At 46.7% G+C, this 21,160-nt stretch overlaps 1 protein-coding gene across 1 annotated transcript; it reads right to left on the bottom strand.

Moving 5' to 3' along the window:
- Positions 1-9,206: 9,206 nt before the first annotated feature.
- LOC132481640 (doublesex- and mab-3-related transcription factor 3a-like) lies at positions 9,207-18,642 on the bottom strand. The gene is made up of 5 exons (XM_060086479.1): positions 18,428-18,642; positions 18,188-18,345; positions 15,439-15,575; positions 14,193-14,340; positions 9,207-9,319 (listed from the first exon to the last, which is right to left on the bottom strand). Exons 1-5 carry the CDS (start codon positions 18,640-18,642, stop codon positions 9,207-9,209), a joined length of 771 nt encoding a protein of 256 aa, XP_059942462.1.
- Between the last annotated feature and the right edge of the window lie 2,518 nt (positions 18,643-21,160).

Raw genomic sequence — 21,160 nt, 5'->3', positions numbered from 1 at the left:
TATTCCATTGTATATAAGTGCCATGTGTTCTTTATGCATGTATCTGTCGATGGACACTTACGTTACTTCCATGTCCTGGTTATTTTAAGTAGAGCTGCAATGAACATTGTGGTACATGACTCTTTTTTTTTTTAACATCTTTAGTGGATTGTAATTGCTTTACAAGGGTGTGTTAGTTTATGCTTTATAACAAAGTGAATCAGTTATACATATACATATGTCCCCATATCTGTGCCTTCTTGCATCTCCATCCCTCCCACCCTCCCTATCCCAGCCCTCTAGGTGGTCATAAAGAAACGAGTTGATCTTCCTGTGCTATGCAGTTGCTTCCCACTAGGAATTGGTTTTACAAATGATAGTGTATATATGTACATGCCACTCTCTTACTCTGTAGTAGCTTAACCTTCCCCCTCCCTGTGTCTTGAAGTCCATTCTCTAGTAGTTCTGCATCTTTATTTGTGTCCAGTCCCGAGGTCCTTTTTTTTTTTAGCTCCTTATTTTTTTAGTAAATTTATTTATTTATTTGTTTGTTTTATTGGCTGTGTTGGGTCTTCATTGCGGCACACGTGCTTTCTCTATTAGCTTCGAGCGGTGGCTTTTCTTATTGCAGAGCGCAGGCTCTTGGTGCACGGGCTTCAGTAGTTGCAGCACACCAGCTCAGTAGTTAGGGGCTTGTGGGCTCTAGAGCACAGGCTCAGTAATTGTGGTGCATGGCTTAGTTCCTCCACGGCATGTGGGATCTTCCCGGACCAGGCTCAAACCCATGTCCCCTGCACTGGCAGGCACATTCTTAACAACTGTGCCACCAGGGAAGTCCCCATCCCCTAGGTTCTTCGGGACCTGTTTTTGTTTTTTAGATTCCATATATACGTGTTAGCATACTGTATTTGTTTTTCTCTTTCTCACTTACTTCACTCTGTATGACACACTCTAGGTCCATCTACCTCAATACAAATGGCTCAATTTCATTTCTTTTTATGGCTGAGTAATATTCCATTTTATATAGGTGCCACATGTTCTTTATCCATGTATCTGTCGATGGACACTTAGGTTACTTCCATGTCCTGGCTACTGTACATATGCTGCAATGAACATTGTGGTAGATTACTCTTTGTTTATTTTTTTATTTTTTCTTTTAACATCTTTAGTGGAGTATAATCACTTTACAAGGGTGTGTTACTTTATGCTTTGTAACAAAGTGAATCAGTTAAACATATACATATGTCCCCATATCTCTGCCTTCTTGCATCTTCCTGCCTCCCACCCTCCATATCCCAGCCCTCTAGGTGGTAACAGAGTACCGAGCTGCTCTCGCTGTGCTATGTGGCTGATTCGCACTAGCTATCTAGTTTACATTTGGTAGTGTATATACGTCAATGGTACTCTCTCACCTCGCAAGAGCTTACCGTTGCCCCTCCCTGGGTCCTGAAGTCCATTCTACACGTGTGCTTCTTTATCCCGGTCCTATCCCTAGTTCTACAGAACCATTTTCCTTTTTATTAGATTCCATATATATGTGTTAGCATATGGTCTTTTTTTTTCACTTTCTGACTTACTTCATTCTGTATGACAGACTCTAGGTGCATCCACCTCACTACAAATAACTCAATTTCACTTCTTTTTATGGCTAAGTAATATTCTATTGTATATAGGTGCCACTTGTTCTTTATTCATGTATCTGTCAATGGACACTTTGGTTTCTTCCATGTCCTGGCTATTGCAAAGAGAGCTGCAATGAACATTGTGGTACATGACTCATATTTTTTTTTTACATCCTTAGTGGAGTATAATTGCTTTACAAGGGTGTGTTAGTTTATGTTTATAATAAAGTGAATCAGTTATACATATACATATGTCCCCATATCTCTGACCTCGTGCATCTCCCTCCCTCCCACCCTCCCTATCCCAGCTCTCCAGGTGGTCATACAGCACCAAGCTGATATCCCTGTGCTATGTAGTTGCTTCACACTAGCAATCGGTTTTACATTTGGTAGTGTATGTATATACATGCCAGTGTCTTACTTTGTCCTAGCTTACCCTTCCCCCTCCCTTTGTCTTCAAGTCCATTCTGTAGTAAATCTGCATCTTTATTCCTGTCTGGCCCGTAGGTTCTTTTTTTTTTTCAATCTTTTTTTTTTATAAATTTATTTATTTATTGTTTGGTTTTTTGGCCATGTTGGGTCTTCATTGTGGCACACGTGCTTTCTCTAGTTGCATTGAGCGGTGGCTTCTCTTATTGCAGAGCACTGGCTCTAGGTGCACGGGCTTCAGTACTTGCAGTACACGAGCTCAGGAGTTAGTGGTTCGTGGACTCTAAAGCACAGGCTCAGTAGTTGTGGCACATGGCTTATTTGCTCTGCGGCATGTTGGATCTTCCCGGACCAGGGCTCGCACCCATGTTCCCTGCACTGGCAGGCAGATTCTTAACCACTGTGCCACCAGGGAAGTCCCGAGACCCTAGGTTCTTCAGGACCATTTTAATTTTTTTTAGATTCCATATGTACGTGTTAGCATACGGTATTTGTTTTTCTCTTTCTCACTTACTTCACTCTTTATGACAGACTAGGTCCATGTACCTCAATACAAATGCCTCACTTTCATTTCTTTTTATGGGTTAGTAATATTCCATTGTATATATGTGCCACAAGTTTTTTATCCATTCATCAGTTGATGGACACTTAGGTTGCTTCCATGTCCTGGTCTTTGTTAATAAAGCTGCAATGAAATTGTGGTACATGACTCTTTCTTTTTTTTTCTTTTTTTTTTAACATCTTTAGTGGAGTATAATTGCTTTTCTAGGTTGTGTTAGTTTATGCTTTATAACAAAGTGAATCAGTTATACATATACATATTCCCCCATGTCTCTGCCCTCTTGCATCTCCCTCCCTCCCACCCTCCATATCCCAGCCCTCTAGGTGGTCAGAAAGCACCAAGCTGATCTCCCTGTGCTATGTGGCTGCTTCCCACTAGCTATCTAGTTTACATTTGGAAGTGTATATACGTCAATGGTACTCTCTCATCTCTCCCCATCTTAGCCTTGCCCCTCCCCGGGTCCTGAAGTCCATTCTCTTAGTGTGCGTCTTTATCCCAGAAACATCTCGAATAAACAACCTAAGCTTGCACCTAAAACAATTAGAGAAAGAAGAACAAAAAACACCCAAAGTTAGCAGAAAGAAAGAAATCATAAAGATCAGATCAGAAATAAATGAAATAGAAATAAAGGAAACAATAGCAAAGATCAATAAAACTAAAAGCTGGTTCTTTGAGAAGGTAAACGAAATTGATAAAGCATTAGACAGACCTATCAGGAAAAAAAGGAGAAGACTCAAACAATAGAATTAGAAATGAAACAGGAGAAGTAACAACTGACACTGCAGAAATACAAAAGATCATGAGCGATTACTACAAGCAACTCTATGCCAATGAAATGGACAACCTGGAAAAAGTAGACAAATTCTTAGAAATGCACAACCTACCAAGACTGAATCAGGAAGAAATAGAAAATATGGACAGACGAATCACAAGCACTGAAATTGAAACTGTGATTAAAAATCTTCCAACAAACAAAAGCCCAGGACCAGATGGCTTCACAGGCGAATTCTATAAAACATTTAGAGAAGAGCTAACACCTATACTGCTCAAATTTTTCCAAAATATAGCAGAGGGAGGAACATTCCCAAACTCATTCTACGAGGCCACCATCACCCTGATACCAAAACCAGACGAGGATGTCCCAAAGAAAGAAAAATACTGGCCAATATCACTGATGAACATAGATGCAAAAATCCTCAACAAAATACTAGCAAACAGAATCCAGTAGCACATTTAAAGGATCATACACCATGATCAAGTGGGGTTTATTCCAGGGATGCAAGGATTCTTCAATATGCACAAATCAATCAGTGTGATCCACCATATTAACAAGTTGAAGGAGAAAAACCATATGGTCATATCAATAGATGCAGAGACAGCTTTCGACAAAATTCAACACCCATTTATGATAAAAACCCTCCAGAAAGTAGGCATAGAGGGAACTTTCCTCAACATAATAAAGGCCATATATGACAAACCCACAGCCAGCATCGTCCTCAATGGTGAAAAACTGAAGCCACTTCCACAAAGATCAGGAACAAGATAAGGTTGCCCACTCTCACTACTCTTATTCAACATAATTTTGGAAGTTTTAGCCGCAGCAATCAGAGACGAAAAGAAAATAAATGGAATCCAAATCAGAAAAGAAGAAGTAAAGCTGTCACTGTTTGCAAATGACATGATGCTATACATAGAGAATCCTAAAGATGCTACGAGAAAACTACTAGAGCTAATCAATGAATTTGGTAAAGTAGCAGGATACAAAATTAATGCCCAGAAATCTTTGGCATTCCTATATACTAATGATGAAAAATCTGAAAGTGAAATCAGGAAAACACTCCCATTTACCATTGCAACCAAAAGAATAAAATATCTAGGAATAAACCTACCTAAGGAGACAAAAGACCTGTCTGCAGAAAATTATAAGAGACTGATGAAAGAAATTAAGGATGATGGAAATAGAAGGAGATATATACCATGTTCTTGGATTGGAAGAATCAACATTGTGAAACTAAATCTACTACCCAAAGCAATGTACAGATTCAATGCAATCCCTATCAAACTACCACTGGCATTTTTCAGAGAACTAGAACAAAAAATTTCACAATTTGTATGGAAACACAAAAGACCCCGAATAGCCAAAGCAATCTTGAGAACGTAAAATGGATCTGGAGGAATCAGGCTCCCTGACTTTAGACTATACTACGAAGCTACAGTAATCAAGACTGTATGGTACCAGAACAAAAGCAGAAATATAGATTAATGGAACAGGATAGAAAGCCCAGAGATAAACCCACGCATATATGGTCACATTATCTTTGATAAAGGAGGCAGGAATGTACAGTGGAGAAAGGACAGCCTCTTGAAAAGTGGTGCTGGGGGCTTCCTTGGTGGCGCACTGGTTGAGAGTCTACCTGCCGAAGCAGGGGACACGGGTTCGTGCCCTAGTCCGGGAGGACCCCACATGCCATGGATTGGCTGGGCCAATGAGCCATGGACTCTGGGCCTGCGTGTCTGGAGCCTGTGCTCCGTGGCGGGAGAGGCCACAGCAGTGAGAGGCCCGCATACCGCAAAAAAAAGAAAAAAAGCAGAAAAATTGGTGCTGGGAAAACTGGACAGGTACATGTAAAAGTATGAGATTAGATCACTCCCTAACACCATACACAAAAATAAGCTCAAAATGGATTAAAGACCTAAATGTAAGGCTAGAAACTATCAAAATGTTAGAGGAAAACATAGGTAGAACACTCTATGACATAAATCACAATAAGATCCTTTTTGACCCACCTCCTAGAGAAATGGATATGAAAACAAAAATAAACAAATGGGACCTAATGAAACTTGAAATCTTTTCCACAGCAAAGGAAAACATAAACAAGACCAAAAGACAGCCCTCAGAATGGGAGAAAATAACTGCAAATGAAGCAACTGACAAAGGTTTAATCCCCAAAATTTACAAGCAGCACATGCAGCTCAATAACAAAAAAGCAAACATCCCAATCCAAATATGGGAAGAAGACCTAAATAGACATTTCTCCAAAGAAGATATACTGACTGCCAACCAACACATGAAAGAATGCTCAACATCATTAATCAGTAGAGAAATACAAATCAAAACTACAATGAGATATCATCTCACACCAGTCAGAATGGCCATCATTAAAAAAATCTAGAAACAATAAATGCTGGAGAGAGTGTGGAGAAAAGGGAATACTCTTGCACTGCAGGTGGGAATGTGAATTGGAATAGCCACTATGGAGGTTCCTTAAAAAACTATCAATAGATCTACCATATGACCCAGCAATCCCACCGCTGGGCATATACCCTGAGAAATCCATAATTCAAAAGGAGTCATGTACCAAAATGTTCATTGCAGCTCTATTTACAATAGCCAGGAGATGGAAACAACCTAAGTGTCCATCATCGGATGAATGTATAAGGAAGATGTGTCACATATGTACAGTGGAATATTACTCAGCCATAAAAAGAAACGAAATTGAGCTATTTTTAATGAGGTGGATGGACCTACAGTCTGTCATACAGAGTGAAGTAAATCAGAAAGAGAAAGACAAATACCATATGCTAACACATATATATGGAATTAAAGAAAAAAAATGTCATGAAGAACCTAGGGGTAAGACAGGAATAAAGACACAGACCAACTAGTGAATGGACTTGAGGATATGGGGAGAGGGAAGGGTAAGCTGTGACGGGGCAAGAGAGTGGCATGGACATGTATGCACTACCAAACCTAGAATAGATAGCTAGTGGGAAGCAGCCGCATAGCACAGGGAGAGCAGCTCGGTGCTTTGTGACCACCTGGAAGGGTGGGATAGGGAGGGTGCAAGGGAGGGAGATGCAAGAGGAAAGAGATATGGGAACATATGTATATGTATAACTGATTCACTTTGTTGTAGGGCAGAAACTGACACACCATTGTAAAGCAATTATACTCCAATTAAGATGTAAAAAATAAATAAATAACCAAAAAGAAAGACACAGACCTACTAGAGAATGGCCTTGAGGATATGCGGAGGGCGGAAGGGTAAGCTGTGACAAAGTGAGAGAGTGGCATAGACATATATACACTACCAAACGTAAAATAGATAGCTACTGAGAAGCAGCCGCATAGCACAGGGAGATCAGCTCGGTGCTTTGTGACCACCTAGAGGGGTGGGATAGGGAGGGTGGGAAGGAGGGATATGCAAGAGGGAAGAGATATGAGAACATATGTATATGTATAACTGATTCACTTTGTTATAAAGCAGAAACTAACACACCATTGTAAAGCAATTATACTCCAATAAAGATGTGAAAAAAAGAAAAAGAAATCAATGACGAATACTCTCCCCTCACTTTAGGCTGTTCTTGGTCAAAAAGCAGTGGTAGCAGCCCTCTAAAGTCCTGTGGTGTTAGTGTGACCTGTTTTGGAGGAGTTGCCTCTCTGGGCAAGAGCCTCAAGCAGTGGAGTGCTGGAGGGTACTCTTACTGGAACTCAAGAGGCGACTATCACATTGTCGGGAATTCTGTGAGCCAGCTTTTAAACACAGCTGTTATTAAAACTAAATCGTATACAGTAACAATTACATTACATACATTATATTGAAAACGAACATAATACATGATCAGAAGTCATCAATTCCTAATTATTTTCCTACATTTTACTATTAGCTATGCTCTTGAGGTTGTGCATATTTATCGTAACTGAATGATGGAAATGCATCTCTTCCCAACTCTGCATCAAAGGACATCAAGTTGGTAGCTTGAAATCGGCAAATGCTACAACACAGGGCGATTCTTCCAACCCTCGTCCTCCCCCACAGAGCCTGTTGTTAAACATTTACCTGCATGGCACTGGTTGAGATTGATCCACTCTGCAGATACCCTGGTGTGGTGGATATCCTCAGATCCAACCAGTGTTGTTATATACCATACCAGAGTCAAGAGCTAACTCACACTGTTATGTAAAGTGATAGTTTAAACCTGTGACCAAAGGATAGTTCACAAAAGATGTTTAACATCTACCATTTATAACAATGTCCTAAGACGCCCATACTATGCCATTAAGAGACTTTTTAAAAAGGTATAGCTCAACACGTGTTGGGATGTGGTGGGGGTGGGTGGGCAGGATCATGACCGTCAGCAGAGGACTGAGACAAGTGCAGGTAAGATCTGATCAATTCCTATAGATTGTTACTTTGAGTATGAAATAAAGGGATAATTTTTGAAAGACCCTTCTGACTGGGTGTCTGCGGCTTCAAGTTTTGAACTTCTCACTCGACACTTTGTAAAAAAGTAAACTTATTAGCTAATTTAGGGCAAGGCAAAGAGAAGGGAGTCTCCACCCATCTTTGGCTAAACATTTCCCTTCAAACACTTCTGCAACTCTTTGAGCGCATTTCCTCATATGTAAAAGGGTGATAATAATGCTTAGCTTACAGAGCTGTTGTGAGGTTATATGTGCTTAGCATACAGTGAACACAGAATAACGAAATGATAATGATTCTTCCTTGTATTTCCTGGGTCCTTCAAAAGTAGTCCCCAGGTCTAATTCATCTCTGCTCTTTGATTCTTCTTGTCCTGATTGGCTTCAGTTTCCCCCCACTGTAAAATACATACTGGAGTAGAATCAAACCGGCATTCCGTTGGCCAAAGTTGGCCTGCTTGGATGTGTTGTTTGGCCCATGTAAAGGGCTTAAAGAGGAAACCAGAGCCAACATTTGAAAATTGAGATATTTTACATAGAAATCTAGAATTTCATCTTCTCTTGAAAAATCAGGAGATGGGGCAACAATGAGTCCACATTCCTGCATGGCAACAATTGGCTAGAGCCAAGTGACAGCTGCCCCCTTAGGTAGAGCATGCACTGTCAATTGGCCAGACCCCATCTGGCCTGCTCTACTGATTTATGTAATCTGCTTGATTCTGCAGACATCTCAATTTGTGGCCCTCTGGACAACTGGAAGCAGTCTATGCCAGGAAAGGCATAGGCACTTACTGGCGGAATGAATAAATCTCCTACCCCTTTTTTTTCTCTCTCTACCATTTTCTTATCTAGCCATGTTAAGAAATCCCAGTTATTGAGTAAAGAGCTTCTCCCTTTGAAAAGTGAATTGAACAAGTCCGTTAGAGTCAGGAGAGTCTAAGTTATACTGTGGTAACAAACAACTCCTATATCTTAGTGCCTTACAACAAGGGTTTATTATTTGCTCACACACACAAACCTAGACACAAAATGAAAACATCCTCAGATTTTCACATGCATGGATAAGTATATGAGCGTGCCAGTATGTTCACAATCATGAATCAAATAAAAACTCTGGCAGATGAACATATGAACTCACACAGAACCCTATTTAGAGACTGATCAGCTTAGATTGTACAACCCTGTTTTCATAAGAGACATTAAAAGGCCCTGGGATCCAAGAAAGTAAAGGATGGAGGTACAAGAATATCCATCCTCAGTCAAGGAATTGCCCCATATAAAAAAACGGGTCTGAAAGTTTATATAAGCGCCTACAGGCTTTAAAAAAGACAGTAAGAATTTTGGACATTAAGCAATTTGCAAATGCATACATAGGCAGTATTTTAGTGAGTTCTCCCTCTCTGGGCTTCTAGCTCAAGGGGGAGATGCACCCCAGGTGTCCATCAGGCAGAGAAACGGAGCTGGCCGGTGCAGGTCCAAGAGAGGGGTTAGGAGGCTGAAGTCCTCTATCTCCAGCAGGAGCTGTAGACAAAAAGAAAGGGGTCAGGGTCCGGTCACATCCATTTCCCCTCCCGGCTCTCCCCTCTTTTTTGTTCCACCCAATCAAGGCTTTGTCACCTGAACTGTATTGCACAGAGCTCTTCCTTGCTGGTTTGCCCATCTCAAGTCCTGCCTCCTCCAAACCCTCCATCACAGCCACCACATTTCTTTTTGTCAAGCCCAGCGTCTCTGAATATGCTCCTCCCTAGTTCAGACATTCCCTGGCTCCTCATCAACCACAGTTGCTGATCTAACCACCTAAGCCTGGCATGCCAGACCTTCGTGACTGGTAGCCTCTCCACCCTCATCCCCTCTGTTCCAGCAGTTCCCTCAGGGTGGCTGCTTAACTCACACTCCATACCGAATGCACCATTTTGGTCTGGTCGTGCCCAGCCTACCCTCTCAGCCTCCTCAGGTGTCTATCTCGCCTCCAATCCTTCCTCCCCAGGCTCGTCAGTGAGATACAGCCACAAAACACGACTTGTGAAGGCATCCGAGCTCCACCTTGAGACTGGAAGCTCCCTGAAGGCAGGAACAAGATCTCCTTCTGGACTAGGCTCTTACCACCTATGTATGTCCTTCCCAGGTCACAGCAGACTTCAGGGGTCTGGATAGAAAGCCCTGGGCTGGGAGTCAGGAGACCTGGTTCTTCCACTTGATATGCTGCATGCCCTAGGTTAAGTCCCTGCTACTCTTAGGGACTTGGTTTCCTTATTTCTTGACATCAGGGCACTGCACATTTGCTGTTGAGCACAATGCACGATGAACCGATGATTCACTGAACAACCATCTACTGCCACTTCAAGAGTCAGACTGAGGAGCTTGGCTGCCTGGGCCCAAAGAGGTTCAACCCCCAACCCCCCTCCAACTCTGACTTCCCAGTCAGGCCCTGCTTAACACAACCGCCTCCCATTTCCCAACTATCCCCAACCCCCCATGTTCTCCTTTCAAAGACCAGGCTACCTGGTGCAACACAGAGCTGGAGCACGGAGATGGAGCCAGAAGGGGCCTGGGATGATTCTCTCAGAGCCAGCAGAGACTCGGCCACTTCCAGTTTTTGCTGCCACTCTGAGGAGGCAGCAACTGAGGCCTGGTCGGAAGCTTTGGGAGCCTGCAAAGCAAAGGATGTGAGAGAATGGGAGCTGGGAACCCACACCTGCCCCGTGCCCCTTCACTCCCCAGCCACCCTGAGGCCTTCTGCTCTTTTCCTTCACTAAGCTTGGCCCCTGCCAGGGTTCTGGACCCCACAATTTCCCCAGAATCCATGGCTGCAGTAGAAGGGGGTTAAGGGTGGCACAGGGCTGGAGGATCAGAGTTGAGCATCTAGGAACAAGGAAAGGAGAGGCCAGGGGATTTATCCCTCTGGCAGGCACATACTACCAGTAGAGAGAGAGGAGCAAGGATTTTGCAATATCTGCATGTGGGAGTCTGGATGCCAGCTGGCCATTAATCGTTGTGGCTTCGACAAGTCCGTTCCCCTGCTCGGACTGTCTTCTTTTCTGTATCTTATTTTTCTGTATCTTTCCTGAGACACTAATTCCTCCCAGCTTTTTCAAAACTCCCAAGGCAACAGTAATGATTATGGGAAGTCAGAGGTGTCTGTGTTTTAATCTGCAAGGCACCTGGAGTGACGTGATTACTGTCCCTGTCCAAGGACTGGTTCTTGCCTCCATATTCCCCAATCAAGTTCCCCAAGGCACTTGAAGGGCCAGCTTGGCTCATCTCCAGGAACTTTTCTCTGGCCGTTATTAGACTCTCGCCTGGGTGAGATGGTGGGCCTCACCATCATGGCCCCCCTTCTCAGCAGGAGCTTCTATCCCATCGATTTGTTTCATGTGGAATAACAGCCTCCAGTTGTCCAAGGCCTGCTATGTGGCAGGCCTTGTGCTAGTCCTCTTGTCAATGTTATAGGTGTAGAATATTGTCCCCTCTCAGTACACTGATAGGAAAATAGAGGCTCAGAGATGTAAAGTTACTTGTCCAAAGTCTCACAAATTGGAAACGGCAAAGCTGGGAGAGCTCTGTCGTTGCCCCATAGTCTGAGATGCCACCTCCTCCTCCTCCTCCTCCTCCTCCTCCTCCTCCTCCTCCTGCTCCTCTTCCACTTGCACCACACTGCCTCCACTTCCTCTTTCTTGCTCCCATGGCTTTAACAAGAAGTTTGGGCACTGAACAACAAAATATACAACTAGCTCCATGGTCCTTCTCTACTCACCTGCTGGGCAGGGCAGGGGCTCTGTGTGACTTCCTGGAAAGAAAAATTGTTAGTTGCTTCTTCAAGGGTGCTGGAGTCCAGGATAGAGACAAAGATTCCGAGACCAGACCGATCAGCAGAACTCCTTGGGAGCTTGCCTGCAGGAGCAGAGAGCACAGGTTGGAGTCCTTCCTCCCCAGGCTCATCAGTGAGATACAGCCGCAAAACACGACTTGTGAAGGCATCCGAGCTCCACCTTGAGACTGGAAGCTCCCTGAAGGCAGGAACAAGATCTCCTTCTGGACTAGGCTCTTACCACCTATGTATGTCCTTCCCAGGTCACAGCAGACTTCAGGGGTCTGGATAGAAAGCCCTGGGCTGGGAGTCAGGAGACCTGGTTCTTCCACTTGATATGCTGCATGCCCTAGGTTAAGTCCCTGCTACTCTTAGGGACTTGGTTTCCTTATTTCTTGACATCAGGGCACTGCACATTTGCTGTTGAGCACAATGCACGATGAACCGATGATTCACTGAACAACCATCTACTGCCACTTCAAGAGTCAGACTGAGGAGCTTGGCTGCCTGGGCCCAAAGAGGTTCAACCCCCAACCCCCCTCCAACTCTGACTTCCCAGTCAGGCCCTGCTTAACACAACCGCCTCCCATTTCCCAACTATCCCCAACCCCCCATGTTCTCCTTTCAAAGACCAAGCTACCTGGTGCAACACAGAGCTGGAGCACGGAGATGGAGCCAGAAGGGGCCTGGGATGATTCTCTCAGAGCCAGCAGAGACTCGGCCGCTTCCAGTTTTTGCTGCCACTCTGAGGAGGCAGCAACTGAGGCCTGGTCGGAAGCTTTGGGAGCCTGCAAAGCAAAGGATGTGAGAGAATGGGAGCTGGGAACCCACACCTGCCCCGTGCCCCTTCACTCCCCAGCCACCCTGAGGCCTTCTGCTCTTTTCCTTCACTAAGCTTGGCCCCTGCCAGGGTTCTGGACCCCACAATTTCCCCAGAATCCATGGCTGCAGTAGAAGGGGGTTAAGGGTGGCACAGGGCTGGAGGATCAGAGTTGAGCATCTAGGAACAAGGAAAGGAGAGGCCAGGGGATTTATCCCTCTGGCAGGCACATACTACCAGTAGAGAGAGAGGAGCAAGGATTTTGCAATATCTGCATGTGGGAGTCTGGATGCCAGCTGGCCATTAATCGTTGTGGCTTCGACAAGTCCGTTCCCCTGCTCGGACTGTCTTCTTTTCTGTATCTTATTTTTCTGTATCTTTCCTGAGACACTAATTCCTCCCAGCTTTTTCAAAACTCCCAAGGCAACAGTAATGATTATGGGAAGTCAGAGGTGTCTGTGTTTTAATCTGCAAGGCACCTGGAGTGACGTGATTACTGTCCCTGTCCAAGGACTGGTTCTTGCCTCCATATTCCCCAATCAAGTTCCCCAAGGCACTTGAAGGGCCAGCTTGGCTCATCTCCAGGAACTTTTCTCTGGCCGTTATTAGACTCTCGCCTGGGTGAGATGGTGGGCCTCACCATCATGGCCCCCCTTCTCAGCAGGAGCTTCTATCCCATCGATTTGTTTCATGTGGAATAACAGCCTCCAGTTGTCCAAGGCCTGCTATGTGGCAGGCCTTGTGCTAGTCCTCTTGTCAATGTTATAGGTGTAGAATATTGTCCCCTCTCAGTACACTGATAGGAAAATAGAGGCTCAGAGATGTAAAGTTACTTGTCCAAAGTCTCACAAATTGGAAACGGCAAAGCTGGGAGAGCTCTGTCGTTGCCCCATAGTCTGAGATGCCACCTCCTCCTCCTCCTCCTCCTCCTCCTCCTCCTCCTCCTCCTGCTCCTCTTCCACTTGCACCACACTGCCTCCACTTCCTCTTTCTTGCTCCCATGGCTTTAACAAGAAGTTTGGGCACTGAACAACAAAATATACAACTAGCTCCATGGTCCTTCTCTACTCACCTGCTGGGCAGGGCAGGGGCTCTGTGTGACTTCCTGGAAAGAAAAATTGTTAGTTGCTTCTTCAAGGGTGCTGGAGTCCAGGATAGAGACAAAGATTCCGAGACCAGACCGATCAGCAGAACTCCTTGGGAGCTTGCCTGCAGGAGCAGAGAGCACAGGTTGGAGTCCTTCCTCCCCAGGCTCATCAGTGAGATACAGCCGCAAAACACGACTTGTGAAGGCATCCGAGCTCCACCTTGAGACTGGAAGCTCCCTGAAGGCAGGAACAAGATCTCCTTCTGGACTAGGCTCTTACCACCTATGTATGTCCTTCCCAGGTCACAGCAGACTTCAGGGGTCTGGATAGAAAGCCCTGGGCTGGGAGTCAGGAGACCTGGTTCTTCCACTTGATATGCTGCATGCCCTAGGTTAAGTCCCTGCTACTCTTAGGGACTTGGTTTCCTTATTTCTTGACATCAGGGCACTGCACATTTGCTGTTGAGCACAATGCACGATGAACCGATGATTCACTGAACAACCATCTACTGCCACTTCAAGAGTCAGACTGAGGAGCTTGGCTGCCTGGGCCCAAAGAGGTTCAACCCCCAACCCCCCTCCAACTCTGACTTCCCAGTCAGGCCCTGCTTAACACAACCGCCTCCCATTTCCCAACTATCCCCAACCCCCCATGTTCTCCTTTCAAAGACCAAGCTACCTGGTGCAACACAGAGCTGGAGCACGGAGATGGAGCCAGAAGGGGCCTGGGATGATTCTCTCAGAGCCAGCAGAGACTCGGCCGCTTCCAGTTTTTGCTGCCACTCTGAGGAGGCAGCAACTGAGGCCTGGTCGGAAGCTTTGGGAGCCTGCAAAGCAAAGGATGTGAGAGAATGGGAGCTGGGAACCCACACCTGCCCCGTGCCCCTTCACTCCCCAGCCACCCTGAGGCCTTCTGCTCTTTTCCTTCACTAAGCTTGGCCCCTGCCAGGGTTCTGGACCCCACAATTTCCCCAGAATCCATGGCTGCAGTAGAAGGGGGTTAAGGGTGGCACAGGGCTGGAGGATCAGAGTTGAGCATCTAGGAACAAGGAAAGGAGAGGCCAGGGGATTTATCCCTCTGGCAGGCACATACTACCAGTAGAGAGAGAGGAGCAAGGATTTTGCAATATCTGCATGTGGGAGTCTGGATGCCAGCTGGCCATTAATCGTTGTGGCTTCGACAAGTCCGTTCCCCTGCTCGGACTGTCTTCTTTTCTGTATCTTATTTTTCTGTATCTTTCCTGAGACACTAATTCCTCCCAGCTTTTTCAAAACTCCCAAGGCAACAGTAATGATTATGGGAAGTCAGAGGTGTCTGTGTTTTAATCTGCAAGGCACCTGGAGTGACGTGATTACTGTCCCTGTCCAAGGACTGGTTCTTGCCTCCATATTCCCCAATCAAGTTCCCCAAGGCACTTGAAGGGCCAGCTTGGCTCATCTCCAGGAACTTTTCTCTGGCCGTTATTAGACTCTCGCCTGGGTGAGATGGTGGGCCTCACCATCATGGCCCCCCTTCTCAGCAGGAGCTTCTATCCCATCGATTTGTTTCATGTGGAATAACAGCCTCCAGTTGTCCAAGGCCTGCTATGTGGCAGGCCTTGTGCTAGTCCTCTTGTCAATGTTATAGGTGTAGAATATTGTCCCCTCTCAGTACACTGATAGGAAAATAGAGGCTCAGAGATGTAAAGTTACTTGTCCAAAGTCTCACAAATTGGAAACGGCAAAGCTGGGAGAGCTCTGTCGTTGCCCCATAGTCTGAGATGCCACCTCCTCCTCCTCCTCCTCCTCCTCCTCCTCCTCCTGCTCCTCTTCCACTTGCACCACACTGCCTCCACTTCCTCTTTCTTGCTCCCATGGCTTTAACAAGAAGTTTGGGCACTGAACAACAAAATATACAACTAGCTCCATGGTCCTTCTCTACTCACCTGCTGGGCAGGGCAGGGGCTCTGTGTGACTTCCTGGAAAGAAAAATTGTTAGTTGCTTCTTCAAGGGTGCTGGAGTCCAGGATAGAGACAAAGATTCCGAGACCAGACCGATCAGCAGAACTCCTTGGGAGCTTGCCTGCAGGAGCAGAGAGCACAGGTTGGAGTCCTTCCTCCCCAGGCTCATCAGTGAGATACAGCCGCAAAACATGACTTGTGAAGGCATCCGAGCTCCACCTTGAGACTGGAAGCTCCCTGAAGGCAGGAACAAGATCTCCTTCTGGACTAGGCTCTTACCACCTATGTATGTCCTTCCCAGGTCACAGCAGACTTCAGGGGTCTGGATAGAAAGCCCTGGGCTGGGAGTCAGGAGACCTGGTTCTTCCACTTGATATGCTGCATGCCCTAGGTTAAGTCCCTGCTACTCTTAGGGACTTGGTTTCCTTATTTCTTGACATCAGGGCACTGCACATTTGCTGTTGAGCACAATGCACGATGAACCGATGATTCACTGAACAACCATCTACTGCCACTTCAAGAGTCAGACTGAGGAGCTTGGCTGCCTGGGCCCAAAGAGGTTCAACCCCCAACCCCCCTCCAACTCTGACTTCCCAGTCAGGCCCTGCTTAACACAACCGCCTCCCATTTCCCAACTATCCCCAACCCCCCATGTTCTCCTTTCAAAGACCAGGCTACCTGGTGCAACACAGAGCTGGAGCACGGAGATGGAGCCAGAAGGGGCCTGGGATGATTCTCTCAGAGCCAGCAGAGACTCGGCCGCTTCCAGTTTTTGCTGCCACTCTGAGGAGGCAGCAACTGAGGCCTGGTCGGAAGCTTTGGGAGCCTGCAAAGCAAAGGATGTGAGAGAATGGGAGCTGGGAACCCACACCTGCCCCGTGCCCCTTCACTCCCCAGCCACCCTGAGGCCTTCTGCTCTTTTCCTTCACTAAGCTTGGCCCCTGCCAGGGTTCTGGACCCCACAATTTCCCCAGAATCCATGGCTGCAGTAGAAGGGGGTTAAGGGTGGCACAGGGCTGGAGGATCAGAGTTGAGCATCTAGGAACAAGGAAAGGAGAGGCCAGGGGATTTATCCCTCTGGCAGGCACATACTACCAGTAGAGAGAGAGGAGCAAGGATTTTGCAATATCTGCATGTGGGAGTCTGGATGCCGGCTGGCCATTAATCGTTGTGGCTTCGACAAGTCCATTCCCCTCCTTGGACTGTCTTCTTTTCTGTATCTTTTTTTTTCTGTATCTTTCCTGAGACACTAATTCCTCCCAGCTTTTTCAAAACTCCCAAGGCAACAGTAAAGATTATGGGAAGTCAGAGGTGTCTGTGTTTTAATCTGCAAGGCACCTAGAGTGACGTGATTAGGCACCTAGAGTGACGTGATTACTGTCCCTGTCCAAGGACTGGTTCTTGCCTCCATATTCCCCAGTCAAGTTCCCCAAGGCACTTGAAGGGCCAGCTTGGCTCATCTCCAGGAACTTTTCTCTGGCTGTTATTAGACTCTCGCCTGGGTGAGATGTTGGGCCTCACCATCATGGCCCCCCTTCTCAGCAGGAACTTCTATCCCATAGATTTGTTTCATGTGGAATAACAGCCTCCAGTTGTCAAAGGCCTGCTATGTGGCAGGCCTTGTGCTAGTCCTCTTGTCAATGTTATAGGTGTAGAATATTGTCCCCTCTCAGTACACTGATAGGAAAATAGAGGCTCAGAGATGTAAAGTTACTTGTCCAAGGTCTCACAAATTGGAAACGGCAAAGCTGGGAGAGCTCTGTCGTTGCCCCATAGTCTGAGATGCCACCTTCTCCTCCTCCTCCTCCTGCTCCTCCTCCACTTGCACCGCACTGCCTCCACTTCTTCTTTCTTGCTCCCATGGCTTTAACAAGAAGTTTGGGCATGCAATAACAAAATATACAACTAGCTCCGTGGTCCTTCTCACTCTACTCACCTGCTGGGCACGGCACGGGGTCTGTGTGACTTCCTGGAAAGAGAAATTGTTAGTTGCTTCTTCAAGGGTGCTGGAGTCCAGGATAGAGAGAAAGATTCCGAGACCAGACTGATCAGCAGAGCTCCTTGGGAGCTTGCCTGCAGGAGCAGAGAGCACAGGTTGGAGTCAGGGACCAAGCCGGCCATGGAAAGGAGATGTGGGCATGTTTTAGGACAAGGATAGGAGCCCAGGATGTCAGAGTTGCGAAGACCTTGAAGACCAGATAGTCCTACTCTTCATTTTGGGACTGGGGACTATGAGACCCAGAGAGAAGTATTTTTTTCCCCAGGGTCATATGGCAAGTTTCAGTAGGGTTAGAGATGGTACCCAGGTCTTCAGGACACCGGAAGTGGTCTGGGCAGTGGCTGAGGTGGAAGCTTCCCACACTGTTCCCAGACTCCTCCCCAGGGGTTGCACAGGGGTGGGCCTCAAGCTGATGTTCTCCTTCCCAACTGTGAGAGACTGGGGACTGCTTAGGTGAGCCTTTCCCCCTGACCATCCCCCCGACCGTACCTCCCTCCCAATCTGAGGCCTCATCCCACTGTGGACCTTTTTGACCGCACAGCCCCCCACTCCGATCTCTCCAGCCCACCAACACTTGGTAGATAATATTGATGAGGTTTTATAGTTGGGGAAGCTAAGGCCCAAGGAGTAACTTGCCCAAAGCCACATCGAAATTGGGTGGTAGGACTGGTGACAGAACTACTCATGCTCTCTACACCCAAACTCAGACCCCCTCCCTGGCCAGAGATACTCACTGGGGACTCCTGCTTGAATGGCCAACTTGATGACATGGCTGTGAGCTTTGGGAGAGGTGGTCCCACTCTTTATCAGTCCTTCAGTCAGGTGTCTCTTTTGGCGTGGCCCCTGCTCCGACTTCAAGGCACTCTCAGCAGGCAAGATGCTGCAGTGTTCCCTAAAGTGGGGGATTGCAGGTCTAAAGTCAGTCACCTTTAGAGGAGGCCCACTCCCCTCCCCTTGTCAGACACCATACTCACGAGAAGAGGGCACACTTGTGACACTCGCAGACCTCGAAGAGGCAGAAGTGCTCCTGGTCCTTGATTTGGTCAGTGGTGCCGTGGTTGTGGCAGCGGGAACAGCGACATCTAGCTCTTCTGGGGCCAAGTTCAATCCCCCATGGGGCTCCGGTCTCAAGTCCAGTGTTGGAGTCGGGGGTTCCGCAGGGCACAGCAGGCATTTCATAGGGATCCATGGCTCTAGAGCAAGGAGTGGAGGTCAGGGTGGCCACGTGATCCCCTACCCACAACGTACTTCCTCTGCCCTTGGAAAACCCCATCTGAGGTGGCTGGATTCTTCTCCACCCAGCTCACCGCTGAAATGAGATTGTACCCTCCCTTCTTACTTTGTGTAGCCTCCTTCCCAGGGAGCTCCACTCATGCATAGGCAGGTTCCAAGAAACTCTGGGCATGGGTCCTGTATACTTTCAATCCAGTTACTAGTCCCTCTGCCTACCTTCACTCCACATAGACACCCTTTTCAGGCATGCACATGCACTCTCGTGCCCCCTTCGACAATTACTACTTCCCTTTCTTATGCATCATCTTGTACTCTGCTATGTCCAGCTATTATTCCTGGCATCCACTTCCACAATTGTCTTCCTAACCTCCTGCATTCATTCACTCCCTACTCATGATTCTATGCCCCTCTGCATTCAATTCTATTATTAGTCTCCTGTATGCCCTACATTCAATCTTCCTCTCACCTTCCATTCCGAGTTCTTTATCTTGCACCCTGTCGAAATCTTAATTATTCTCTTGCTCCCTCTTTAAACTGACACCCCTTTGCATCTCATGAAATCATATCATTCTGCTGGATCTCAAGCCCCTGTTTCAATCATTATTTTCATTCATTCCCTCAATTATTTATCAAGTAGATGTTTGTTGATCCCCCCTATTGAATGCCAGACCCTGATCTAGTCAACAGCCAACTCCTCACTATACTAATTGTTCTCTTGCACCAAAACACCCTCTCAGCTTTCATGCAAACCCGTGCATTCCCTCCACAGCCTCCCAACAATCTTCCATGCTCCTCTCCAAGCTTCAGCAATTATGCTTGGGCTTTCCTGGTGGCGCAGTGGTTGAGAGTCTGCCTGCTGATGCAGGGGACACGGGTTCATGCCCTGGTCCGGGAAGATCCCACATGCCGCGGAGCAGCTGGGCCCGTGAGCCATGGCCGCTGAGACTGCGTGTCCGGAGCCTGTGCTCCGCAATGGGAGAGGCCACAACAGTGAGAGGCCCACGTACCGCAAAAACAAAACAAAACAAAACAAAACAAAACATAAACACACACACAAAAAAAACTACAACAATTATGCTGTTATGCTTGAGCACACCTTCCCCTCCAGAGTGCACCACCTCCTCTCAGGCTGCAGGACCATTCCCTGCCACACCCACCTCAGAATCAAAAGGAGGGGCATAAGCCCTGCCCCAGGGGCCAGAGGCCAGGGTTCAGGAGGCCTTAGCGAGGGGTCATAGCACAGGGGTTCAGCGAAGGGGGCGGGGCTGGGTGAGGAGTAGGACGTGAGGGTGGCGGTGGGGTGGGGTGGAACATGAGGTACCAGGCTGAGGTGGAGGAGAGGAGAAGGGGTTGGGGATCCATAGCAGGAGAGAGGGAGGAAAGAGGAGTAGTGGAGAATGAGGGTCCTATTCCTGATGCCAGTCTGCGGTTACCCCAGCCTCCACCACGTCAGAATCAATCTGCTGCGACAGTGGACCTGAAGGAAGACTCAGCTCTTGCTCCCTTTCCCGCTCTGCCTTCAAAGGTCAATGAGCTTCCAGCTCTGCCTTTCACTTCCCACTGCTATGGCCAGCGACCAATGAGCTTCATGCTCATTCAAAGGTCGCTGACCAAAGTCCCCCCCGATTCGTCGCTTCCCTCCCCGTTCTCCTCACGCTGGCTTTATTGGGTGGCCGGCCGTTTAACTCCGGGAGTGAAGTAGAGCTCTGTGCTTTCCAAACCTTGTTGGATGTGAAATATTGTACACGCATGCCTTTTAAACACACGTCCTTGGTATTCTGTAACTTACTTTTACAAAATTCAGCGTGTGTTTCTAAGGTCGCTCCGTATTCCTATGTCAGGGATTCTCAGGCAGGGGTTCTTAATTCACAGTCAGATTTTGCAGCCCCAGGGAACATTTGGCACTGTCTGGAGTCATTTTGGTCTTTATTCGTGTGTCTCTGTTTCTGAATTCCCTGTTCTGTTCCACAGATAAATTGGTCTATTCCTGTGCCAGTACTACACTGTGTTAATTTTTATCTCTTGGTAAGACATCTTGATCTCTGGTAGGACAAGTCTTCACACCTTATTCATCATCTCCAGGCATATCTTCACTATTCTTCGCCTTTTGCCCTTCCTAAACTCCAAAATATAAATGTTAGGATCAGCATGACATGTTTCCTGAAAACTCATTTGCGGTAGATTTGGATTGCATTTTCATTGAATCTGTGGATCAGTTAAGGGAGAATTGGCTATCTTTATGATATTCAGCTTTCCTAGTCACCAACATGGGATGGCTCTCTATTTTTGTGGGTCTTCTTTAACGTTGGAATCTCTCAGCTTAGTATTCAGCTTTAACTTTTGTACGTTCAGATCTTGTACATCCTTTATTGCATTTATCCCAAGAACTCTAGAATGCTGTTGCTCTGGTGCTTGATATCTGGTTAAAATGACATTTTCTATCTGTATCTGATTTATAGAATTCCAATTGGCTT

Source organism: Mesoplodon densirostris, chromosome X, assembly GCF_025265405.1.
Source record: "Mesoplodon densirostris isolate mMesDen1 chromosome X, mMesDen1 primary haplotype, whole genome shotgun sequence".
Taxonomy (NCBI): Eukaryota; Metazoa; Chordata; class Mammalia; order Artiodactyla; family Ziphiidae; genus Mesoplodon; species Mesoplodon densirostris.
The sequence above is the reverse complement of the archived record's forward strand: the minus strand, read 5'-3'. Positions and strand labels throughout refer to the sequence as shown.